At 58.4% G+C, this 26271-nt stretch overlaps 1 protein-coding gene across 3 annotated transcripts in view; it reads right to left on the reverse strand.

The window, feature by feature from the left end:
- Positions 1 to 24766, reverse strand: part of LOC125436917 (phospholipid-transporting ATPase ID-like) — a 52439-nt gene extending 27673 nt beyond the window's left edge. For 2 of the 3 annotated variants that reach the window (XM_048504294.1, XM_048504291.1), the window contains exons 1-9: positions 19904 to 20412; positions 17556 to 17637; positions 8316 to 8374; positions 7743 to 7856; positions 6079 to 6177; positions 5252 to 5313; positions 4802 to 4874; positions 4112 to 4182; positions 3177 to 3259 (exon numbers count right to left, since the gene is read on the reverse strand). In XM_048504294.1, the coding sequence (XP_048360251.1) occupies positions 3177 to 3259; positions 4112 to 4182; positions 4802 to 4874; positions 5252 to 5313; positions 6079 to 6177; positions 7743 to 7856; positions 8316 to 8374; positions 17556 to 17598 (604 nt within the window). In that variant the 5' untranslated portion in view covers positions 17599 to 17637; positions 19904 to 20412. Of the gene's footprint in view, positions 1 to 3176; positions 3260 to 4111; positions 4183 to 4801; positions 4875 to 5251; positions 5314 to 6078; positions 6178 to 7742; positions 7857 to 8315; positions 8375 to 17555; positions 17638 to 19903; positions 20413 to 24617 lie in introns of those variants that run through there. The other variant, XM_048504293.1, reaches the window with a different exon arrangement.
- Between the last annotated feature and the right edge of the window lie 1505 nt (positions 24767 to 26271).

Here is a 26271-nt window from a genome sequence, read left to right on the forward strand (position 1 = left end):
CCGTGGCTCAGTGGCAAAGCTTCCGTTTGGCATGCAGAAGACCCTTGGTTCAGTCCCCGGTCTGGACACAGATAATGCTGACTTTGGTTAGGCTGACCAGACGTCCCGCTTTTGGCGGGACAGTCCCGCCTTAAAACAATTTGTCCCACATCCCGCAGGTTTTTTCAAGTGTCCCGGTTTTTGAAAGGCTGCCGCACTGCCTTCTGGGGCACAAGGCAATGCGACAGCCTCCCCTGCGCGCAGCCGCAGGAGCGCACGGCCTTCTGGGGCACTCCCATTTCCCGCCCTGTCACAGGGAGCGCCCCAGAAGGCCGTGTGCTCCTGCGGCTGCGCGCGTGCACACGCCCCTACCCGCCCGTCCCGGTTCACAAAGGTGACCATCTGGTCACCTTAACTTTGGTGGCCCAGTGGTCTGAGTCAGCAGAAGGCAGCCTTACTGGTCCTTGCTGGGAATGTGAACAGGGCTCACCAGCAGACCAGGGGATCAGGTCCGTTCCCAGGAGTCCCCGCTTGACACGGGAGCCCGCCTAGTCAACTACAACGCTTGATCAGGTAGGACTTGCCCACTATCCCAGCTGGCCCTGCCCGCCAGAGGGGCACAGGAGGGGGCCGGAGGCGGCCCAGCAAACCCCTGCTGATATCTCTGCCGCTAGCCTGGCCCACAGAGGCCCCGGCTTGGCTTGCTCCCGGGCCTTTGGATGCCCAAATCGATCTGAGCCTGCTCCTCTGCTTCGCCCTCCTTCTGGCAGCTGTTTCCTTCCGCCCCCCCACCCCCCCCACCCCCAGACGGGACTGCAGGGGGGGGGGGCTGCAGCACGTGTCACTGCCTTTCCCAAAAGACTGACGCCTAGATCTCACTCCCCAAAGAAGTAGGGCCAGAGGCCCCCGGAAGGGCCGGCCCCTTCCCTCGGCTCCTTGGCCCGGGATACGAAGGTCAGGAGGAAGTTCAGGCTGGTTCACTTCTGGGAACTCCCTGACCTCAGAGACTGAAGTGTGGAGAAGGAAGCCAGACCCCGCCCAGGAGGCCGACTCTGTCCAGCTTCCCAGAACTGCCAGAAAAGGAAGCGGCCTTTGCCGGGCAGGAGTTCCCGGTCCCCGGCCCTGGCTGGGAGTCTCTGGCTGCCCGTCCTCTGCTTAGTTTCAGGCGCCAAAGAAAATATTGCATCTGGGGAGGCTCTGAAAAGCATTTCGTGGCTGTGCAGACAATGCAGCTGGGGCGCCGGAGAGGGGGAGCGGGTGCCAGAGAGCCCGCCAGGCCCAAACGGGAAGGGAAGTCCCAGCCAGGCCCCCTGAGACCGTGGCCCTTAAGAACATAAGAACTAGCCTGCTGGATCAGACCAGAGTCCATCTAGTCCAGCTCTCTGCTACTCGCAGTGGCCCACCAGGTGCCTTTGGGAGCTCACGTGCAGGAGGTGAAAGCAATGGCCTTCTGCTGCTGCTGCTCCCGAGCACCTGGTCTGCTAAGGCATTTGCAATCTCAGATCAAGGAGGATCAAGATTGGTAGCCACAGATCGACTTCCCCTCCATCAATCTGTCCAAGCCCTTTTTAAAGCTATCCAGGTGAGTGGCCATCACCACCTCCTGAGGCAGCATATTCCAAACACCAATCACACGTTGCGTGAAGAAGTGTTTCCTTTGATTAGTCCTAATTCTTCCCCCCAGCATTTTCAATGGATGCCCCCTGGTTCCAGTATTGTGAGAAAGAGAAAAATTTCTCTCTGTCAACATTTTCTACCCCATGGCCCTTCCCCCGGCAACCTCTGGCTGCTACACCTCAGTACAGGCGATACTTGCACCTGACAACCAGAGAGCGGCCTCTCCCAGGATGGTCTTTTATGTGACAGGCATCACTGACCATTAACACCACCTGGCCTTAAGGGCCCTGCGACAGCCAAGATCCAGCTCCCACCCAACACACGCCTCACCCACCTGTCCCCACCTTTTGTCATCCTGATTTATCCTTCATTGCAAACTTCCCCTCCTTCCTGGTGGCATTTAGTCACTTCTATTGTTTTCTCCTGATGACTCTCAAGCATCCCTTTATCCTCCGGGACCATCTTTTGTTTCCTGAAAAGAACCCCCTTTTGTGCCAGGGCCAAAAACAGGGGGACTCATCCGGCTTTGGAACAAGGGCTCCAGGACACGCCCACACACCCCTTCATCCGGCTCATCTCTTTGGAGAAAAGGACAGGTAACCTTTGTGCCCCCCCAGCTCCAAAACTGAGCCGATCCCTGGATGCCTCATTGTTTTTGCTGCATTACTCGGGATAAGGGGGGTGCCTGTGCGGAGGTTTAGCACCGCTCGTGTTTGTGGTTTAGCACCGCTAACCCCACCCCACACAACATTGTCCCGAATCCCCAATGAACCCTTCTTTTGTTTCCATGTTTAATCAAATCCCCGTCCTTCTTTTCCTGCCAAAGACGTGTCCCTCACAGCCACCTCCATGGGTACAAAATCCTGGTTTGCCACACCCAGCTAATCCCCCCTGTCAATCTGAATGCATGCTCGTGTGTGTGTGTGTGTGTGTGGGGGGAGGGTTTAACACCTCTCCCCACCACCACCACCACCTGGGGCAGGAAAGGGCCCCTCTGGCGCAGTGCTCAGCACCACGGGCTCTCCTGGCAACTTGGAGCCATGCATTGCAGACTCCAGCAAAACGTGGCTGGAGACCTTCCCGCCTCCTTCCTGTCCAGCCGGCAGCTTCCAGGCCACACCGTGGTCCTGCCCAAATGGCTCAAGCACAGCAAGAGCCAGCCCCCAGCCCCCCCTCCTCAAAAGCCTGCCCACCTCCTCAAAATGTCGGCCCTTGCGGTTTCGAGGAAGACACTTGCCTGCCACGATCGCAGGGAGCACAAGGGCAGCCCAAGGGTCAAAAGGCTGAGCGGGGGGAGGGAAGAAGAGAAGGCGACAGCTGAGAAATCAAAGCCACCCGACCCCCCACCCCCACCCCCACCCTCTCTCTCTCTGTGCCTCGGGAGCTCACCCCCTCCGCCCTCTGGCCACTCCAGGGCCACAAGCAAGAAGCCCCACGCAGCTGGCCACGCACATCCAGGGCTCGCGGCGCTCAGCTCCTTTGCCTGTGGGAGAGCCAGGCCAACTGCCCGCCACTTGGCCCAAGGGTGGGGCAGCTCCATCAGGCTGCCCACCACTGGCCCGGCCGGCCGTGGCACTCACCATCGAAGCGGCTCAGCCTCTGCAGGTCCTGGCCCATCTCCGCTGTGACGGTCAGGGCCTGCTTCACCTTCAGGTTCGTCTCCCTGAGTAAACAAGGGGCGCGTCAGAGACCGGCCCGGCAGGAGGGGACACGGCTCTGCCCCTGCTTTCCCCCCCCCCCCCACACCCCCATTGGCCAGGCCGCATCCTGCTCTGGAAGGCGGAAGTGAGAAAGCGCCAACGGGTGGAACGAGGAACCTGCCCCCAGAGATCAGGGATCCAGTCCATCCTTTGCCCCTCTGTGGAACTAAATCCAGACACGTTAAGCCACCAATTCAAGGCCACCACTCGTGGATGCTTCTCTCCGGCACCCACCACAAGGGTTGAGGAGGCCACGTGAGGGCCAAGCTGCCTCCTGGCCCACTGGGCAGCTGATGGGCAGTAGATGCAGGACGGGCAACAGGAAAGATCTTTTCACCCAATGAGTGGCAGAAATGTGGAATTCGATGCCCCGCCAGAGGGTGTAGGGATGGCCACGGGCACGGGGGGGCTTAGAGGGGGTTGGAAAGATTCACAGAGGACACATCTACCCATGCTTACTACCCATGGTGACCAAAAGGAGCTCCACATATGGGAGTCAACCTCTGCATCCCTGTGCCAGGGGAAGGCCTTGCTCGGCCTCTGTGCCCCGTTGCTGGCCCTCCAGGGGAACTGGCTGGCCCCTGTGTGAGGCAAGAGGGCGCTGGATTGGGTGGACCCTCCCTGCTCCTCCGTGAGGACTCGGGGCTCTCCTGTGGTTCAGTGGCTTCCAAAGTTCAGCAGTGGCTTCTCCAGGGCCTCCGGAGTGCGAAGGTCTTCCCCATCTCTGGCCTCTCAAGAGATGCTGCCTGGACCCCCGCACCCCAAGACCCCCCCTCCTCCCTCCCTTCCCATGAGGGCAAAGGCTGCAGACTCACCCGTCCAACTCAACTGTCTCGATGTAGGTCAAGCTGTGGGGCTCACTGCTGGACAGCAAGAGCAGGTCAGCCTGCGAGGAAGGAGAGAAGGAAGCCGGGCTCAGGCCGAGGGGGGGTGGGGGCTCTTTTCAAACTCTCCCACGTGGGACGGGACACGGCCCTCCGGCATTCTGTCCCCAGTGGGAACGGGAATCTAGTGGTAACTAAGCCACAGGGGGGCCACTGAGCCACACCCTGAGTGGCACTGGAAGATGCATCCAGACTGGTCAGTGGGCCCCGGATAAGCACAGACAAGTAGACAAGTAGCCCATCCAGGTGTGCTTCCGCCTCGGCTGCAGCTGTAGAGGATAGTTGACACACCCGCCCGCCCACCCACCCGCCTCCCTGGCCGAGTCAGGGCAGACACTGTTCAATGAACTCTACGGTGGTTTCCATGCATTGCACGGGGAAGAGGCCCGCAATCTGGGTCGGGAAGCCATTCCCCAGCGGCTGCAAAGGCCTCGTTGTGAGAGGAAGACGCCAGAGGCTCAAACAACTCCGGCTGGGGGGGGGGGGCTCGCCTCCTTCCCTCTCCAGGGGCAGAGGGCTGGTCCGCCCACTCCTTGCTTGCTCACACCTGTTCCACAGGACCAGGAAACGCCTCCCTGTTTCTCGGACCAGACAGCAGGGGGGGGGGGGGTGCAAACTCACCGTCACAAAGTCGTTGTTCTCCAGCCGGATGATGTCCCCCACCTCCACGTTCCGCCAGCGCTCAGCCTCCAGCCTGGAAGAGACGCAGCAGCACGCTGGCCATAAGCGGCGGGGGGCGGGGGCAGGAGGAGGGCCCCCCCACCTTCCAAACTGACTAGCTTCAGGAAGCCTGGGGCTGTGTGCCTGGACTGGATGCTCTGCTTGGGCACGCCCAGCCCAGCCCAGGGCCCCCCACCCTCTCCCTCCCGGGACGGCAGCTCCCTGCTCTTGGGTCCCTCTGGCCGTGCGGAAAGGGGGCCAGGGGCTCCGGTGGGCAAGAAAGAGCCAGTCCTTGGCCACTCTTTCTGAAACCAGCCCCGCGTGCCGACCCCCTTCCTCGGGAACACCAGTAGCCCCACGGCCAGGAGTCCGTCTGGCCGCTCAGCCCCAAGGAGGAAAGGGAAACCCCACCTGCCGTTCAGCAGCACCTGGACGGGGCGGTTGTTCACTTGCTTGTCGCTTTTGTGACGATTCTGGAAAACATGAAGCCAGTCCCACAATGGGATGGAGCGCCTGGGCCGGATCTCTTCCATCCCCCACACACAGGATCTCTGGGTCGGGCCTGGAGGAGATCTCCTGGGGTCACAACTGACCTCCAGATGGCAGAGATCAGCTTGCCAGGTGAGAACGGCAGCCTTGGAGGGTGGGATCTAGTGCAGAGCCGGAGGGTGACCTCTCTCCTCCCCCAAACTCCTTCCTCCCCAGCCCCCCCCCCCCCGAACACCTCCAGGGATTCACCCAGCCTGGAGCTGGCCACCCTGTTATGCACACAGCAGCACCCCTGTCCCCAGCACTGACCCCGCCCCTTTCCACCACACAACAGCCCTCCAGGTTTGCCGAGAGGGTCGGGGAACCAGGTTTGAGCTGCCTGCCCCAGATCTTTCCAGAGCCCGTCTGCCTGCAAGGCCCACGGGGGCCTCCTGCAACGGTTCCTGCCACCCCCAGAGAGAGACGTTCTGACCGGATCATTCTCCAAGCGGCAGCAGTTCACTGGCCGCCCGGTGTCCTTCCCCCCCAGCTGGCAGGGGTGGGGACTCCGGCTGTTGCTACACAGTGAAGCTCCCTCCATCCGGGCCACAATGAGCCCAACAGGTGATGGCAGCAGAGGTGCTGCCCATCCTGTGACCCTGTTCAGCCCCCCCCCGAGAGGTGCCCCCCCCTCAGCCCGCTGAGCTCAGAGGCTGGGCTTGCAGCCACCAGCTCAGAAAGGGGAAGGTGTCCAGGACCGGGGGCCTCACAAAGTCATCGATGGCATCCTTGGCGGCAGACACGGCCAGCACCAGCACCAGCGGGACCACCGTCGTGAACCAGGACAGGGAGGAGATCTGTGGGATGAGCTGCAAGAAAGGTGGGGCGGGCGGGAAACAGACTTTCAAAACGCCCGCTGGGGGCATCTGCCCACGTTTCCCCCCCCCCCAGGTCAGCCAGCCCCCTGCCTGGGCCGGTTCAGCAGCGCTGCCACACAGCCCGTCCGCCAGGAGCCAGAACTCCTTCAAGGGGCCACCTCTGACCACCGCCCCCCACCCCTGCTCTCTGTGGCTGGCCACTTACTCCTCTGACCCCACCCTCACTCTCTGATTTGTGGGGAGGGCTGACACTCACCCACCAGCCTTCTGCAACCACGTCCTGGGGGCCAAACCCCTTCTCTGCACCCCACCCGGCTCTCTCACCCCTGGCTGGCCAAGGGCTGCCTCACCAACACAAGGACTGGACCACAGGGGGGCCAGCAAGCGTCTGGACATTCACGCAACCCCCAAGCCAGCCCCCAGAGAAGAGTCTGCAGGGGAGCAGCTGCCTGGGCCCAACACCCACGGCCACAACACCTCTGCCGCTGGCACAAGATGAACCCACCCCACAGCAGGAATAACATGGGGGGCGGGGGCAGTGGTAGGATCTAAACATTTTAGTAACAGGTTCCCCTGGTGGTAGGATTCTAACTGTGGCGTAGTGCCAATGGGGCTGGGCGGGGCATTCCGGGGGCGTGGCTGGGCATTCCGGGGGCGGGGCATTCCTGGGCGGGGCTGTGGCAAGGACGCAGCCGCTGCGCCGGTCCTTGGGCAGGAAACCAATGCACGCAGGCGCAGGCTGCCACGCACGCCGGTGCACCTCCTGCTAGACTGCTTCAAGTTCTGCGCGCTACTGCTGAGAGGAGGGGCGTAACTAAGGCATAAATCACGTGGCAAAATCACCGATTAGTCACCCCCTCTCGGCACACACAAATAATTAGGAACCTACTCTCGGGAACCTGTGAGAACCTGCTGGATCCCACCTCTGGGTGGGGGCGGGGAACATCCCTTCCAGTTGGGTGATGGGAGTTGTCCTGGCCCTGTCACTCTCAGAGGGCGGCCGTGGGAATTGTCTGCTCTGATTCCAGCTTGTACTAGCCTGTCTCTTATCCACTGGTTCGGTTTCTGTGGCTGGGAGCAGGGCCAGTTTGTGGATGCCTGCTTCTCACTGTCCGAGGAAAGTGTGTGAGCATATTTGTCCACCCAAAGGTGGAGTGAGGTGAGTGGGTGTAAGAATGAGGTTGCCACTGTTGGGGATACAATGCTTGGCTTGCCTTGTATTCCGCTCTGACAATAAGAAGTCATCCACTTTTCTATGCTTGCAATCCATAAATAGGAATTCTGCTTTCAAAGTACCGATTCGTTTGTTGGACAAGTCTGGGGTCGTGACGGGAACAGCAAAAACCCACAAGCAGATCGGGGCAGCAAGCAGACATTTGAAGGTCTGGAGAACCTTTTCGGTTCCAGTGCCCAGAGGCCCCCCTGCAAGTCCCTGGCCCAGCAAGCCCCCCCCCGGTCATCGCTACCAGCCGAACCTGGCCTGGCCAGGCTGCTGTTTGCTGACCCACAGGCTGCCCTCAACGGGGGGGAGGGAGGGGGAGAGGGCGCTGCTCTACCTGCAAAATGAGCAGGAACAGGAAGTAGGCGTTGGCAATCCTCTGGAACTGCTCAAAGAGGTTGAGAGGCAGGAAGGTGAAGACGTTGTACTTGGCGGTTTTGATGGAGTTTTTCTGGGAAAAGAGAGCAAACATGGCATGGGGTGAGACCCAACGGACGGGCACCTGCCCAGCTCTTGCCCCTTCTGTTGCAGTGACAGCCCCGAGAGGCCCCTCCCCTCTCCAAAACCTGCCCCCCCCCAGGCTCCTCCACACATAAGGGCAGCCGGCACTCGCTCAAGGGCTGCTACTCTCTGGAACAACCCTGGCTCCTCTGCACTCCTAGTAAGGATGCCAACCTCCAGGTCGGACCTGGGGACCCCCCAGAATTACAGCTCAGTTCCAGACCATAGAAGTCAGTTCCCCAGGATGCTCTGGCAGGTGGCGTGAGCAGCATCACCCCCCGCTGAGCCCCCCCCCCCGCCCGCCCCAGGCCCCACCCCCAAATCTCCAGGAGTTTCCCAGCCTGGATCTGGCAACCCTACCCCCCTACCCCCAGTTGGCAGGAGGGGGAGCCCAGCAACCCCAACTCACCGCATATTCAAACTGCAGGTTGAAGATCCGGTTGTTGGAACGCAGCTGCCTCTCTTGCTCTGCAGAAAAGAGAGAGAGAACCAGTTGGAGGGGGGGGGGCGGCAGGTACCATCTTGGTTGAGGCAGGTGAAATGCCCGGATAAAGCTGAGGAGACCCTGGATGCCTGAGCCAGCCCGTGGGCACCACTGTCTCCAGCGCACAACAATGCAGCCCCCAGCAGCCAGGAGAGCAGCTGCACATCCAACCTCCAGGGCTCTACTGTGGTGCCCCCAGTCCCCCAGTCACGCACCATCTCTCCAACAGCATGGCAATTGTACGGACTCCCAACATGCTGGTAGGGCCGAGAGTTGCTCCCAATCTCCGGCCCCCAACTCACTGTCTCCTAGCACAGCAGAGCCTTCCAAACTTAATCCACAAACAGTCCCCATGTGGAGACCAGAGGAGAACGTAGGGCAATGAATGGGGGAAAGAGGCCTTCCCACCCATTTCTTTCCCAAGGACTTCTTTGGGAGCAAAAAGCTCCCATGTTTCAGAACGAGTGAAAGGTTTCTTACACAAAGTGTTTTCATGGCCAAAATGTACAGCATAAAAAAAGTCTTTGGAACTTCTTTAATTTTTCCACTCAAAAAACTGGGAACAGAATCTCCAGTCAAATAATATATTTTTTGAGTAAAACATTTTACTCATTCCAGACATACAGCATGAAAATGTCTGAGGACCCCCTCAATTTTTCAAATTTAAAAAAAATGGGAAAATTTGGGGAAACATTTTTTTTAAAAACCCTATGATCTCCCCCACCCCCACCTTTTGGAATGAAAGGAACATTTTTTCATACAAAATCTGTCAAACAATTTTTTAAATCTGAGACAATCGACAGCATTATATAATAATTAATTTTAAGAATGAAAATATTAATAAAATCACTGTTACAATACACATGATTGCATGTTCTTTGCTTCATCATCAACGATAACTCAAATAAACAAATCACATAGGTCAGCCATTACTTTCCTTATAATGATACAGCAATACAACAACCACCTATTCTCAGACGTTAAGGAAAGTTTCCTAAATGTATTCTAGATGTCCATTGCGCAGGGCTACCATAAATCAAAAATGGTAGCCTTCTCTTTGCCACACTGACATGCCTGTGACCTTCGCTATATATACATGGGGAATGCATATATATATATGTTTTATTTATTTATTTATTAGGCTTTTATACCACCCCATCCGCGAAGGGCTCTTAATAATTATATGAATAATTATTCCTCATGTAACAATTGACATGACTCCCCCCCCCCCCCCACAAACCTGATCGCCTCCTATGTGGATCAGATGAAACTGACTAAGGTGAACAAAACCGTTTGAAAGGGAGGAGGTGTGCAGACAAACGTCATGGAACATGACCGGGTAAATGCAGCATGTGGAACTTACTCAGAAATGTGACTTTTATGTATTTGGAATAAACTTATGAATTACCTATAAGTAAACGTTATTATTATTTATTAAACTGACAATAGTTCTTGTGTGAACTTGGAGGCCAAGTCACACAAGACTGAAATGACCACCAATCGTGTATCATTTATCTTTTGCAAAGGTTATGTAAATATTTATTTGTTTAAATCTGATTGGCTGAAGGGTAGGAAGAAGATCAAGAAGCAGAGATGGGGGAATGGGGGCTGCTGGGGGCATAAAAGGAGAAGCAGCCGGCCGTGAGAGAGGGGGGAAGGGGAAATGGGACGCTCCCCGCAAGTCCTTGTGGGTTCGCGAGTTGTGTGCAAACCTTCTGATGCTGACTTCTCTTTTCCTGTGTACCTATAACTGGCGGCATTCTTAGCACTTCTGAGGAAATGGCCTCTGTTCCCCAAGAGGTACTTTTATAGCCAGTCAGTTTGACGCAAGAGGCCGTTTTGTTTCAACAAATAACGCCAGTTGGACTGGCACAAGGAAGTGCATGACATTCCTCTACTACTAGAACACTCCTGGGGCTCAAGAAGCGGCAAACTGACAAGGCACCGGCAAGAGGGAAGGGAAGCCACCAGGCAGATGCCAAACCTGCAGAGATGGTCCGTGGTCTGTTGCTCCTTTCACCACCAAGTGTTCCATGGGTGCCAGCAGCAGCACCCAAGACACACCAGGGCCAGGACCACAGGGCCCCAAGCCGCCCTCCAGTGCGAGCAGCACTCTGGAATGTGGGGCACCGTCTGCAGTGGCCTTGGACTGGAAGAGGAGGAAAGCCAGACCGCTGGACACACCCCCCCCCCCCCCCCGAGCCAAGCCTTGAACTCTCAGGCAGCCAGGAGAGCTGACTCAACTGCAACTTATTTCCTGGCCTGGGAAGACAGTACCTGCCTGCCAGCAGCCGGCCCACTCTGACCCCAGCAAATGGGAAAGACCTGCCGTTCACCCCAAAGTCCTGGCAGGAAGCCCGCTGTGCTCAGAAACCTCCAGCAACGCTGACCGCTCCCGAGTTGTCCTTGTGCTGATGCACAACTTAGCCAACTTACAGCCTCCACAAGGGCTGCGGAGCGAGTGTCCTCAGAGGGGGTGTGAAGGGGGGGGGTCCCTCCGAAGTAGAGCATGGCTGCCATTGAGAGGGGCGCTTGTGCCGGACACTTGAATGTCAGAAAAGTCGGATTCAGAGCCTGCTCAGCCATGAAGCTCGCTGGGCGAGGCTGGGGGTGCGCTCCTCACATGCTCTTGGCCTAGACTACTTCACAGGGCTGTTGTGTGAGGGCAGCACTTACACCTCCCCAAAGGGAATAAGCAGAGAAGGCCCTGCTCTGCAGGTGGACCAGATGGCAGAACATCCCCCCCCCCTCAGTTTTACTCCCCTCCAGGTCTTGAGTCGCCAGAATGACAACAGCCCCCCCCCCCCCCAGCCTGAGAGGAACACCTCAAAACACCACCTGGCAGGGAGTTTATCGGGGCCTTGTCAGACAGCCACTCCTCCTGGCAGCAGGTGAGGAGGGGGAGCTCATCTACCCGGAGGCTCAGACAAGGGCAGCACTCAAAACGGCTTGGACGGATGAGAGAGCTGGGCCAAAACTCACAAAAGGGATCTCAACAGACATAAATGTAAGATTAGGAAGAAAAGATGTAATGCGCAGATATAGGTAGGATGGGGGACACCTGGCTACACAACAGTTCGTGTGAAAGGGTCCAGTTCTGGGCGCCGCAATTCGAGGAGGACACTGACAAGCTGGAACGGGTCCAGAGGAGGGCAACCAAAATGGTCAAAGGGCTGGAGTCCATGCCCTACAAGGAGAGGCTTAGGGAGCTAGGGATGTTTAGTCTGGAGAAGAGAAGGTGAAGAGGTGACATGATAGCCATGTTTAGATATGTGAAGGGATGTCACGTTGGTGAGGGAGCACGTTTGTTTTCTGCTTCCTCAGAGACCGGGACCAGGAGTGATGGGTTCAAGGTGAAGGAAAAGAGATCCCACCTAAACATCAGGAAGAACTTCCTGACTGTCAGGGCAGTTTGACAGTGGTCTGCACTACCTCGGAGTGTGGTGGAGTCTCCTTCTTTGGAGGTTTTTAAAGAGAGGCTGGATGGCCATCTGTCGGGAGTGCTTTGACTGTGTGTTCCTACATGACAGGGGGGGTTGGACTTGATGGCCCCTGGGGCCTCTTCCAACCCTATGATTCTATGACTCTGGGCTTCACCTATAGTCACAAAACATTGTTCTCACAAGCATTTGAACCATTTCAGCAGTAATTTCACAGGTGACAGTTATGCAGTGCTCTCCCTCTGTCTCCCTTACAGGTGGAGCTCACCTTGTTTTTTTAGAGATGTTTGTTCCCACGCAGCCTGCGTGGTTCTGCCCGCAACACAGATGCCCTCAAGGTCTGCCCCTGCCAATCTTTGCCCTCCCGGACCCATTTCTGACAGATCTGGACCAATTTCTGACAGAGCCGGGTGCCAGGGAGCCACCCTGTGAGTGGGCGGGGCAAGAAAGGGGGGCAGCTCCTGGTAAATGGTTAAAGAGTGACCGTGATATGTGGACGTGGCTTTTCAAGATGGCCCATCTCTTCTGGGAGGAAGGCACTACCACAACAAAGCTGCTGAGCGTGCTCCAGACGATGTTCCCATACCAATCGTGTGAGTGGCCAGGGCTGCAATTCCCCAGCACTCTAAAGGCTCAAATCCATCCAGGCTGCGTGCAACCCTGTCTAGAGAGGGCCACAAACACCTACTGGCCAGTCCCTGTGACGTCCAGGAAAGCTATTGATGACCTTTGCATACACCACAATTACTGCATCTTTCCGGAAGCTGGGTGAAAATTCTACTGCTCAGTTTTGGCATTTCAAGAGGTCAGGGTGTTGTGGGGTTTCTGGGCTGCATGGCCGTGTTCCAATAGCATTTCCTCCAGATGTTTCTTTCACCTGCATCTGTGGCTGGCATCTTCAGAGGATCTGAGGGTAGTAAAGTAAGTGGAGAATATATACCTGTGGAATGTCCAGGGTGGGAGAAAGAACCATTTGCTTTGGTTAGAAGTGTAGCGGGTGCAATTTGCAAGCGTGATTTGCATGTGTTGGGTGGGATCCACCCATTTGGCATGTGAGTAACCATGAAGAGAGCAGCATAAGAACATAAGAACAACCACCTGGATCAGACCGGAGCCCATCTAGTCCAGCACTCTGCTACTCGCAGTGGCCCACCAGGTGCCTTTGGGAGCTCACGTGCAGGAGGTGAAAGCAATGGCCTTCTGCTGCTGCTGCTGCTCCCGAGCACCTGGTCTGCTAAGGCATTTGCAACCTCAGATCAAGGAGGATCAAGATTGGTAGCCATAGATCGACTTCTCCTCCATCAATCTGTCCAAGCCCCTTTTAAAGCTATCCAGGTGAGTGGCCATCACCACCTCCTGTGGCAGCATATTCCAAACACCAATCACACGTTGCGTGAAGAAGTGTTTCCTTTTATTAGTCCTAATTCTTCCCCCTCCCAGCATTTTCAATGGATGCCCCCTGGTTCTAGTATGGTGAGAAAAAAATTTCTCTCTGTCAACATCTTCTACCCCGTGCATAATTGTATAGACTTCAATCCTATCCCCCCTCAGACGTCTCCTCTCCAAACTAAAGAGTCCCAAACGCTGCAGCCTCTCCTCATAAGGAAGGTGCTCCAGTCCCTCAATCATCCTCGTTGCCCTTCTCTGCACTTTTTCTATCTCTTCGATATCCTTTTTGAGATGTGGCGATCAGAACTGAACACAGGACTCCAAGTGCGGTCGCACCGCTGCTTTATATAAGGGCATGACAATCCTTGCAGTTTTATTCTCAACTCCTTTCCTAATGATCCCCAGCATAGAGCTTGCCTTTTTCACAGCTGCCATGCATTGAGTTGACATTCCCATTGAGCTGACATTCCCATTCTCATGCATCATCATTTAGTGAGGGCATCTGCATTGTAGTTTGTTGCTATCCAGGCTCCCCTGCAGCTCCCCCCCCCCGCCCCCGCAAAGCGTCTAAACAAGCGGGCAAAAGCCTTCCAAACTCTGGTCTTGATTTCATTTTTTCTTTCTTTGAGGACTGCACCCTTTCCCTTTCTGGAGGTGGCAGAAGCTGCATTCAAGGAGCATGTGTTTGATCCCTTGAATTAGCCACGCATCCTCATGCACCCTGGGTTATGCCCGCGCCCATCACACCCAGCTAACAGTACACGATCCTTGCTGAGCCTACTATTATAGTACAAAGAAGGGAAGTGGCTCTTGATTCCCACTGCAGTAGGGACAGAGCGACAGGTTGTGAAAACAGGCAGGCGGTGAATGAACCCGTTCCTGGCCCCAGGTGGCAGCACTTGATTAAAGAGTGGCAGAGATATGTGAGCACAGCTTTTCCAGATGTCAAAACAAGGTGAACGCCACCTGTGCGAGAGATAGAGTGAGGACACGGGGCAACTGTCGCCTGCGAAATTACTGCTGTGATGGTTCAAATGCTTGTGAGAATAATGTCTTGGGACTACACATGCCTGGGGAGGAATCTCCCCCCCCCCATGCAATCAGTCATGGCCGAGTGGTGGGGCCCACAAGTGTCCCTCTCTGATTAAGGTGCTCGTTGGCCTGCCATAATTGTAGCTATCTGGAAGCACGGATCTAATATAAACCTGCTTTGATCCGGTTTAAGGGGGAAATGCATGATGGCTGCGGGTGGGAATGCTCCCCATGGGAGGGGGTGGGGTGAATTGGCTCCTGCCCCCTCCGACCTTTACAGGACTTTCCCCATTTCCATCACTCCAGTGCCGATCAGTTGGGAAAACAAAAGGAGGGAGTGTGTGTGACTTTTAATGTTTTGTATTCTAATTGTGTGTTCAGCTATGCTTTTAATTGCCTAGGTTTATATTGTGTCAGCTGCCAAGGACATTGGGGAAAGGCGGGATATAAATGTTTTAAATAAATAAAGGCACCGTGAAAATGGACCTGCAGTTTTCAAATCAGCAAAAGTCCTTTTCCATCCCAGGTGGACTTTAATCAGAGGTGGGATCCAACCAGTTCTCACCACATCTCTAGAAGTGGTTACTATTTTTTTCTGAGTGCCAAGAAGGGGTTCCTAAAGCAACCTCCCTGCCCAATAGGGACTGGAGGTGCGTGTGTGCGGCGGCGCCACTGTTTGAATCCCACCATCGGAACCTGTTATTAAAATTTTTGGATCCCACCACTGACTTTCACGTGGTGGGGCGGGGGTATTGGGTGTGGATGTATTTGCCTAGCTCAGGCCAATGGACGCTCAGACGTGTGATTCTACTTTTATGGACAAGATATAGGAATCAGCGAAGGGCCCTCGTTCAGAGGTCAAGCACAAGGTCCCAGGTTCCATTCCTGTCACTTCCTGTGGATTAGAGCCTTTTAGCCAGACGAATCAGGCAACAGAGTACTCCGAAGGAGGGAGGAGTCCAAATTTGGCAGGGTATCCCCCTGACATACAAAGGGAGGGGGGGTACCCTGCCAAATTTGGGCTCCTCCCTCCTTCGGAGCACTCTGGGGGCCTTATCCAGAAGCTCTGAGGGTGGCTTTGCAGGGCGGGGGTCCCCTGCAGGGCTTTGCAGCCTTGGCAGTGAAGGCAGGGCTGGGAGCCTTGGTCTCTTGCCCACCTGTCCAAGGAGGAGGAGGAGGCTAAGGATTGATTGCTGCAGCTCAGAAGGCAGAGGAAGAAGCAGGGGAGGGGAGGGGAGGGGGGAGCAGACTATCGTGTGTCTCGGCAGCCAGGTGTTCCATCAGGGCAGCTGAAATTAAACCCTCCTGCCCTAATGCAGCATCTCAAAACGGAGGGAGAGCAGAGGAACACCCAGCCCTTTTTAAGGAACCCAGAAGAGCCCCCCCGTCCCCCCTGGAAAGGCCTGGCCCGTCGCTGGCGTCCTTCTCAGTCGTCCTGGGGGCTTCCAATACCAGTGACTCTGCTTACTGGACCCATCTGAACACGCCACGGTCTCCTTGGAGTGAGACTTGGTTCAAATCACCCTTTTTTGACAGCACGTTTCACCCTTCGGTGTCTGCGTTAAAGCCAAAGGGGTTTTATTTCACCTGCGCTTATTATTTGATCAACCCTCGTGGTGTCAAGTGTTCGATTTCGGGGTTGATTTGAGCCTGCTGCGTGCAGGTGGGGGGGGGGGGAGCTATCGAGTGTCCCGCCCGACCTCTGGGCTCCTCTCCCACTGAACGAGCCTTCGCAGCTTCCAGACCTGAGGACTAACAGCGCGGATGCATGAGTTTGAGCAATTCCCCTCGGGAGCGGAGGTGGAAGAATTGGGGGAAGCCAGTGGGAATCGGGCAGAAAGGAACGCTGGGGTATTTGGGTATCTGGGTAAATGATCGTGGAGGGAAAATCCCCCCCCCCCCGGTGGTGGTGACTTTGAGATGACCTGGTGCAAAAAAAAAACCCCATTGTTTGGTCATGGGTCCCTTCCGCACATGCAGATTAATGCACTTTCAATCCACTTTCACAATTATTTGCAAGAGGATTTTGCTATTCTGCACAGTAAAATCCAGCTGCAAAGTGCATTGAAAGTGGATTGAAAGTGCATTATTCTGCATGTGCGGAAGGGGCCATGGTGGGGGTGGGGCGGAAAACTCAGATGTTGCACAGGGCTATATTTCCGCTAGACGCGCCACTGCACAGGTCTGCACCTCTAACAAGATCAGAACCTTCTTGAGCCACGGCAAATATTTCTGGCTTTCTTTAAAAAAGGCAAAAAGCAGCTGTGCTCCAGGGAGTCCTGCAGGAGAAGCGTGCCAAGACACACAAGGAAGCCTCTCCTGGCAATCGACGGGTCTGCAGCCTCTGGGCCAGCCCCACCAGAGCTCTCTCTGACCACTGTGCTGGGCAGAGGGGCCACCTGCAGAGCTCTGCTTGCCCGCTGCTGAGAGCCACGCACGGAGATGGATTTGCAACTGCCTGTCACAAGGCTGGTGGTCTTCCGGCCTCTTCCTCTGGCCCAGCTAAGATCTCCCCGGGGAGAGGAGGCCTTTGAGGACAGCCCTGGCTGCTGGCCACGCCTGCAGATCTCCAGCCCCACACGTCACTACACAGCCCATGGCCCACAGTGCTCCACAGAAACCCATCCCAACCGAGGGCGGCCCAGAACCAGCGGGCAGCAAGAGCCCGGGAGCCCCCCTCGAGCACCACCCCCCCCCGGGGGCAAGGGTGCTCCAGAGAAAAGAGAGGTGGTTGTAGGAGAAGACCCTTCACGAAGGCAGCAAGATTGGCCTTGATGCACCCCGGATGGGCTGATTCAGTCGAGGCCAAGCCGGCTTCCTGTGCATTCACACACGGCAAACTCTGGCCCACACCAGCTGCTGGTGGACTAAACCCAGTGAGACTTCAAAGTTCCACTGGATGCTCTGACAGGGAAACCTGGTGATGCACCTGAGTTCTTTCTAGGACATCATGCTGGCAGGGGGTGATGGGAACTGTAGTCCATAACATCTGGAGGGACGCGAGTTTGACACCTATGTTCTAGGAGTAGGCAGCCTCTCTGGATCTTGCAAGGCTCCAGCGCCCCTCGGACTGAGCCCCACGGGCTGGTGCTGCTCTGGAGCCCCCCAGAAAGGAGCCGCAGCCCCCAGGGCCCCAGTACTACTCTGGAGGCCTCCCAGGACCCCCTGCAGGACCCCCTGACCTCGAGACTCTCCCCCCAGGCTGGGCGGCCGTAACTGGATGCCGGGGCAGGTGTGAGCCAGCTCCCGATCGATCGATGGGCTGCAGTCCAAGGTCTGGGCCAGCCTCCCCTCCCCGACTCACCTGGCACTCTCTTCTTGTCGACCTGCACTCCAAAGAAAGGCATCCTGGAGGCGTCTCCTCTCAACAGGCTCCCAGGCTGGTCCTGCACACCGCAGGGAGAGAAAGGTGTCAGGGCTGCAGGGCCATCTCCCTCCCACCTGGCCCAGCATCTGCAGCAGCAAGATTGGAAGCCCACACCCCCAGGAGGAGGCAGGCACAGTTCACACGGCAGCTACAATTACACGCCGGCCGGCCGGCCAGACAGGCCATCTCGCCCCGTTCCCTCTGCACGCTGGCAGGAAGCTGCTCTCTGGCACCCAGGCCACGGCCCGCTTGCTCCTGCCCAGGTGCCACCCAGAGGAGGGATGGGGAAGAAGTCGGAGGAGGCGAGGAGACAGGAAGCGCCGGGAGGCCTCTTCTTTGTGGGCTGCCCAACCTGCCTGAAGGCTGCGGTGGCATCATTGGAGGGGGGGGGGGAGACCAAGACACACATTCTGCCCCCTCTCTGGCTTGGCTGAGGATCGGGCTGTGCAAGAGATGGGGTGGGGGGCTACTGGCCCAGGGTCAGGGGAATGTTGTCTGGCTGACTGAGACTCTAGCTAACAGATTGAAATAGCCAACCAGTGCTGCTCAAAAGATATATGTAGCCAGCCTGCTATAAGTAACCACTGCCATCTGGGCATTCTTTCCTTGATCTTTACTTTATGGCTCTGCACACTTTGTAGACAACTAGGCTTCCCCTGGCACCTCTGTCCCATGAGAAAAGAGTTACATCCGTTACCTTGTAGGGGCTTGAACCCAGGTGGCTCTCTCGCTATCTGCTGCTGCTGCTGACCTTGGGGCCTTCTCGGCTCCAAAGATGGTTTCTCATGAATTCTTGGGAAATTGGGAAGGGGGCCTTTCAGTGGGGAATGAAGGGGGCTGGGAATGCCGGTTTTGTCAGAACCGGCTCTGCCAGGCAATGGACGACTGGGAGACTAACTGAAATCACTGGGACGAGGTCAGCAGCTGCGTGGCTCTTCTGGCAGGTGGCAACAACGTCACAGCTGTAGGTGCATTTTGGGGGGATGCCCCCCCCCCAAAATGGCCCACAAAGGTGCGCTGCCACGGAAGAAGATTTGGAGCTCTCCTCTGTGTGTGGGCACCTGCAGCCTCCCCCTTCTCCAGGACCGAGGGCACCCCAGGCGCGAGACCTGCAGCAGCCTTCTCCACCGACGTCTGTGCCCAGGTGAGGGTGTGGCAGCCTGGGCGCCGGGCGGGCGAGGGACCACGGGCTGAGGGCACAGGAGGCCCAGCGGCACCGCTCTCTGCCAGGCCGAAGCAGGCCGGGGGAGGGCGTCGGGGGGGGGGGGCTTGCGGATTTGGGGACTACGGAGGGGATATGGCAAAAGGGCCGCCCTGGTCTCTCCTTGTTCAGGCCACGTCGAGGGACTTCGGGGGGGGGGGGTGCTGCTGCTGCTCCTGGCGCTGGAGGCTCCGTTTCAGAAGGGCGCTTGCCTCAGCCGCCGGGGCCAGCCGGCCAGAAACAGCGCCGCCTCGGAGGGCGCCCCCCGCCCCAGGGAGCCGGCCCGGCCGCTCGCCCCGAAGGAGGCCCCACCAGAGCGAGCGAGCGAGAGCGAGGCGGAGAGAGGGAGGAGAGAGAGACGCGCCCGCCGCCCCGGGAGAGAGACGGGGGCGGCGGCAGGGCTGGGCGATGCATGCCCGGGCAAACGCCGCTCTCCTGGGCTCCTCGCCCGGGTCAGGCCTGGAGGGCAGCCGCCACAGACGGGCACCGCGCTGCCGCCTCCTGGCTGGAACCTCCTTCCGCCTCCCCACAACGACCCTGCAAGGACTGCCGGCGACCTCGACCTTCCTTCCCCCTCCGGCGGTCCAAGCTCCCCCTCCTGCCTGCCTGCCTGCCCCGCACCCCACCCCGCCCGCGTTTGTGGCCCCTCCAGCAGAAGAGCCTGGGCAAGCTGCCAGCTGCTGAGGGAGGGCAGCCAGGCAGGCAGGCAGGCAGCCCCCCCAGCAGCATCTGGCGGGAGCCCCGTCTGCTGTGGCTCCTTTCGGAAAGGCTGCAGGACCACACGAGCACACGGGGCGGGGGGATGGGAAGGGGATGGGGGGGCAGCCTTAACTGACCCTTCTGGGTCCTTTTGAGACCCGGGTTCTGCCCCCAGCAGCAGGCCTCGTGTGGCGCTGCCCCGGCCAGCCTCCCCTCGTTCCCCCCCCCCCACAGCCCCCCGGCCCGACTCAGCCCTCCGCTGCCCCCGAGAGCGCCCAGCAGATGCGCAGCCTAGAGCGGCCGCCGGAGCCAGCGGGGCCACATCTGGCACTCATGCAGGGGGACCCCGGTCGCCCTCCTGCCCCTCGCTCGCCCGCTCGCTCACCCTCGAGGGGCTGCAGCTGCCGCGGGGCTCCTCCGCCGGGCCGCCTCCTGCTCCCCCATGGCCCCTTCCTTCGCCGGCCCTGCCCGAGGCCCTCCTCCCCCTCCTGCTCCTCCGCTCGCTGTCCCGGGCCCCGAGGGGCGGAGGAGGAAGCCCAGGCGGAACCGCCGGCCTGGAAAGCAGAAGCCGCCCCGCCTGCCCACCCAGCCCCGGCCCAGGCAGGCAGGCGGGCAGGCGGGCTCCGAGGGGGCCCAGGAACACCGCTGCCGCCGCCGCCGCCGCCGCCGCCGGGGCTCCCCCGCTGGCCTCCTCGGTGGGCCTGGCTGCGGGCCAGAGGCCTCTCCCTGCCGCTGCTCTCCCCTGTTTCCTGCAGATAGGCCCCGGCCGGGGCTGCTGGGCAGGAGGCCCCTCCAGGGCGGGAAGGAGCCCGGACGGACGGCTGCTGGGGCCGGAGGAGGGGGAGGCCGGGGAAAGGGGCCTCTGGCCATCGCGGGCAGCCGGGGAGCCGCGCCCAGGACATGCCCGCCCCTCTGGCACCGCCCGGCCAGAGGAGACCCCGGAAAACCCCAGAATCCGGCAGCAGCAGCAGCAGAGTGGGGAAGGGGGGCCCCCTCCCGCCAGCCTCCCTTGCCCAGAGGCCTGGCTGCAGGCACACGGGAAAGCTGCCACGCACCTGCTGCAGGTATGGCTCCCCCCCACACACTCTGGGGAAAGGGACCTTCTGCCCTCCTCTGCTGGGTGACCCTCCGGGACCCTCTCCCTGACCCACCCCACAAGGTCAGTGTCAAGGAAAGGGAGGGGGAGCATCAACACCGTTATGACCTCATTGGGTGGAGGCCAGAAGCAAACTTGACCTGAATGGCCCAGGCTGGCCGGATCTGGTCACATCTCAAAAGCTAAACAGGGTTCACTCTGGTGAGAATTTGGATGGAGAACCCCCCCCCCCCCCCGGAAACGCAGAGCTGCTACGCTCAGCAGAGGCAGGCTGTGGCAAACCACCACGGGAGGTCTCTGGCCTTGAAAGCCCCACGAAGTCAGCTGCAACTTGATGCCCTTTGCACATGCACAGAAGTGACCTGCAGGGCCGAGGCCAGCCCAAGCTCATCAAGTTGTGGAAGCCAAGCAGGGGCAGCTCTGGCCCGTGGATGGGAGACCCCCCAGGAAACCCAGGGCTGCCAACCCAGAGCCAGGCCGTGGCAAACCACCTCTGAGCATCTCTGGCCTGGAAATCCTTGCAGGTGACTTGATGGCTGCTTCCACCCCTCCAGGCAGGTGCGGTTTTGCCCTTGGCTGTTCTTGCCTGCCAGAACAAAGAGCCAGAAGAAGCACATTCTGCAACACACGCCCGGTCTCCCTGGGAGTAGGAGGACTGGCAGGAGGCTCACTTTGAAGAGAAACTTAGAATCCAGGCTACGCAGCTGAGCCCCAAAGTGTGCGACACCTGCCTCCCCCCCCCCTCCCTCCCTCCCGCTGAGTCCCAGGCATCTCAAGCAGACAGAACTGGCCGGCAGAACAGGAAGGGGGCTGCCCCTTCCAATAGATCCCCGGCGGGCAGGCCAGCGGCTTCCCAGGCTAGCAGTTGGGGCAGCCAGAGCTGTGGGGCGGCCCTCCCCCTCGAGACCAGGAGAGAGAAGCCACCACTGGGCCGTTCAGGAAAAGCTTTGCAGGCCCAAGGTGGGGGGGCGGTCCAAGGAGGAGAGTTTGGAAGTGGCACCAAAGTGCCTGGCAGAAGGCAAAGGGGAAAGGCCGGCATGGAAAGGAGGGGGCTGGAAGGGTCAAGGTGCCCAGCTGGAGCCCTTTGGAGCTCTGGGCACTGCCAATGCGGGCAGCTGGGGCATTTGGCGAGCGCCCTGATCCAGATTTTAACAAGGGATTTTGCTGAAGGGGGCCGGCAGAGGATGCAGACCTCTCGAGGGGAGGCCGTGAGACCGCATTGCCCCCTCCGCCCCCTGCCTGTGCTGTGCCAAGAGGCAGGCATCCCCGCTGACTGTGGAGGCCCCATGAAGTCTGGCAGAGACCCTCTGCAGCCTCCTCCACCCCTGAATGCTCCACCCCAGATGCAGTGACTGGCAGCAGGTCTTGGGGCAAGAAGGAAGCCATTCCCTCCCCTGCACCCCCCACTGCTACGAAGCAGCTCTCCTGAGGATATCCGGAAAGCCAAAGTGAAGATCTTGCTCAATGAGGAGGAGGAGGAGGAGGACGGCTGCTCTGGTCTCTGCCTCTTCCGCTCCTGCTGAGCCAAGCAGCGGGGGCAGCAGCAGCAGCAGCACGGCTCCCTGTTCGTTCGTGCCTCCGAGCACATTGTCTGGTTATCCTCAGTGCGATCTGACCAGAGAAGCCTCATTACAGCTCATCAAGGGCCCGCGACAAGGAAGCCGATAAGCCGAGGAGACGGCAGCAGCGGAGCGTGAGGAGGCGGAGAGTCAAGAGCTCCCTGAGAGCTGCACGTCGTGCCAGGACCCCCGGGGGCGACATGTGTGGGCAGACGCGCCACCCGGCCTGGCATTTCTTCTGAGCCTGCCCACCCGACACTCCCGGGGATGGTGCGAAAAATGACCCTGCCGTCTGCCCCCCGAGACCCTTGGAAAGAGGTCTGGGCACCGAACTCAGTCAGAAATGGCAGCTTAAACTATTGCTCCAGCTTCCTGCAAGGAAAAAACTCTGCTCCTCCTGGCCAAGGGACGGTGGCGGCCAAAGCCAGCCAGTGGTCACTCCCTGCAAGGAGCAGCCCGGCTGCCAGCGTGGGGTGACCTCTCAGTACCACGTTTATGAGGCAGACGGTGGTTACAAGGTGGTTTGTCTTTGACTCCCGCAGCCGTCTACACTTTACCCCCCAGCAAGCTGGGTGCCCCTTTTACTGACCCCAGGAAGGTGGAAGGCCCAGCTGCCCTGAAACTGACTTTGGCCGGGATCAAACTTGGGTCGTGAGCAGAGCTTGGACTGCAGCCGACCTGGCTGTGCCACCTTTACCGTGGGAGACCCTCCGGCATTTCAGGGGGCTCTGCTGTGGGCTGTTTTACAAGAGAGGAGCTGGGAGTGAGCAAAACCAGGACAAGTCCCGTGTTCATCCTCAGATAACTAGTGTGGTTTGGATGTCTCCAGGGCGCAAAATGCAGCAGGGGACATTCCCAGTTCCTCTGAGGCCCACTGTGACCTGCCAGTGACCCACAGTACTGGTCCCTGATGGAAATGGCTCCCTCCAAAGTGGCATCAGCAGTTGGACAGCAGCTCCTGGCGCGTCCTGGTGGCAGCAGCAGGCCTTCGGAGAGACCCTTTCCTGGGGTGCCCAGCATCCCCTGCTCCTGCCTCAGCAACATGCTCGCCACAGCTCAGCAGATCTAACACAGAGTCCCCCCCCAGCTGAGACTCCACAAGACTTTTGCAGCTTTGCTGAGTGAGCCCCTGGTTGAGCACCCGCTGCTGTGTGGGGTGGGGGGAGCCCCAAGAGCTGACGGACACCTTATCTGGGACTGCCCTGGCTCACCTATGCAGAGGGTCTTGTGCAAGAATGCTGGCATCCCACAATGCTGTAGTTGGGGGCCAGGTGACACTCTCTTGCTCAAAATGGTATCACAGGCAGGACTCAGACACCTGCCCCCCCTGCTAGCCAGGAGCAGTGGGCAGGCCTTAAAGAGGCCGTTTTCCCCCTCCCCTCCCCCCACCACACCCTTCCTCCTTGGCAGCCCAGGTGGTTGGGGGTCAGGAGCGTTGAGCAAGGATCTGGGAGTCCAATCATGGGTTACCTTGGGCCCGTCACGCACCCTCAATCTAAACTATTTTGCAGGGTGGTTGTTGTGAGGACAGAATGAAGGAGGGGAGGTTGTGTGCGCTATTTTCGGTTCTCACTGGGAAGAAAAGTGTAGCGTAGTGCGGCAATAGACGGGCTCTTCCTCTGAGGAGTTCAGAGCGAGCCCTTTCTCTGCCGTGGGGTTTGCAGAGGCCGTGCCCAGGACTGGCCCTTGCTTCAACACAGCACTGGGCTAGCAAAGGAGGAGGAGGAGGAGGAGGAGTTTGGATTTATATCCCCCCTTTCTCTCCTGCAGGAGACTCAAAGGGGCTTACAATCTCCTTGCCCTTCCCCCCTCACAACAAACACCCTGTGAGGTGGGTGGGGCTGAGAGAGCTCCGAGAAGCTGTGACTAGCCCAAGGTCACCCAGCTGGCGTGTGTGGGAGTGCACAGACTAGTCTGAATTCCTCAGATAAGCCTCCACAGCTCAGGCGGCAGAGCGGGGAATCAAACCCGGTTCCTCCAGATTAGATACACGAGCTCTTAACCTCCTACGCCACAGGCAGAACCCCTCCTCCTGCTCAGGACCACAGGAAGGGCGCTGGGTCATTCCTTGTGCTCCATGACCCAGGACAAGGCCCACATGGGGCTATCTATAACTAGGTGGAGAGGACACCATTGTGATCCCCCCCCCCCGTGCGACCCAAGAGAGGAGCCCACTCCTGCCATTGCTGCTCCTGGGGGTTGGGCATGCCCTCAGCGCCAGCAGCACCTTGGCAGAAATGCCCCTTCCCTCCCTCGCCAGGCCATTCTGCCCCTTTGAGCTCACTGTCTCCCGCAGGCAGCTGCTCTTTCCACTGGGCAGAATAACTGCGGAGAAGGAAGAGAATCCTAGCCCCGGAAGGACCTTGGAGAGAGCACTTTGGCCCTCATGGGAAAAGCACATCCCCCCCCCCCCGTGCACTTCCTGCCACCCCACCCCCACCTACCTGGCCGCTGGCAGAGCCTCCCTTCACGGCACAAACGCCGCCATGCTCACTCGCCACTCTTCCAAGCAATACAGGCCAAGCGCCGGAAAGGCTGCCCTTTGCCAGCCACCTGGACAGTCCACTGAGGACCAGAAGCCGGCCGCTGCCCGCCTGCCCTCAGCCGCCAGAGCAACACGTGAAAAGCCTCACAGGGAAAGGCCCAGTTCCTGTGTCTGGGGGTGGGATGAGGCACCAGGCAGCTCTGAGCAAATAAAGGCCATTGATCGTGGGCCTTGCTCAATGCCGCCCGCCTGCAGAGCAGCAACGTTGGCGAGGTTGAGACTTCCCCCAAATTGGAAGAACAAGATAAACCCACAGGAGGAGGGGCTGGAGAAGCAGACAGACGCGTCTTTGGCTTAAGCTTGGACGGTGCCTTCCTGCGTGGTCCGGGGGTCTCCTCCAATTCTCTGGGATTTTGTCTATTATACAAGCAAAAGTCCCAAAGGTTTGAAAAACTGGTTTATTTATTTTGTGGTCTGGAATGTGCAGTTAGTTTGGGCTTGAATATTTTGATGCCAACGCATTTGTGTTTTAGCCTCTGGTTTTTATTTTATCTGTCTTTTTATTTGTTTTATCTTTCTGCAGGCATGGGGTGTGTATGGGGGGAGGGGCTGAGGTTTCCCCAGGTGGGACTGGGAAGGGGGGGCAGCTGGCATGGAGGGGGAAGACACAGGAAGCCAGCAGAGGAGGAAAGGGTGCTACGCTGCATGATGCTGTGGTGTGGATGTGGCCACAGAGCCACAGGGGGACGATCCGGGCAGAGCGCCTTTCCTTGTGAAGGTGGGGGAAGAGGAGAAGAGGAGGATTTGGGGTTCATACCCCGCCTTTCTGTCCTGTATGGAGTCTCAAAACAGCTTTCAAACTCCTCTTCCCCTTCTCCTCCACACAACGGGCACCTGGTGGGTTGGAGGAGAGAGTTGTGAAAGAGCCGTGATTGGCCCAAGGTGACCCAGCAAGCTTCATGTGGAGGAGCCAGGGAACAAATCCAGTTCACCAGATAAGAGTCCGCTGCTCATTTGGAGAATCAGCTGTCCAGATTAGAGCCCACCTGCTCTTAAGCACAACACCGTGCTGGCTAAGGCGGGGAGGGAACAATGCGGCCACAGGTCCTCTCTTCCACCCCAGGTTAGCCCTCCAGTGACCCTTTGGTGTGTGTCTAAGGGAAGTACAGGCAAGAACCTCCCCCACCCCCATTTATCTGTGGGAAATATGAGCAACCCCCCCCCCCTCACCACACAGCACCCAGATCTCCGCTCTGCACAGCAGCTTCCTTGAATGGGATTCCCAGGGAAAAGGACAGACAGGGAAGAATCTCACACCTCCTGATCCCTCCGCGTTGGGACTCTGCCCGTGAGGCATTCCACTCACTGCACGCCAGCCAACCGGCTGGGAGCAGGGTTAAAATTAGCCCAAGACATGTGAACGTGCCAGTCCAATTCCTGGCCTCCGTCCACAACGGCCTGTTCTACGCTGGCAGCAGCTCTTCAGAATCACAGACAGACAGACCGAGGTCTTTCCACTCCAGATGCTGAGGGATTGAGCCTGGGGCCTTCTGGCTCTGCCGCCGAGCCCCTCCCCAACTCACCCCCGGACCCGTGCAAGGGCAGACCGATAA

The sequence above is a fragment of the Sphaerodactylus townsendi genome, linkage group LG07 (assembly GCF_021028975.2).
Source record: "Sphaerodactylus townsendi isolate TG3544 linkage group LG07, MPM_Stown_v2.3, whole genome shotgun sequence".
Lineage (NCBI taxonomy): Eukaryota > Metazoa > Chordata > Lepidosauria > Squamata > Sphaerodactylidae > Sphaerodactylus > Sphaerodactylus townsendi.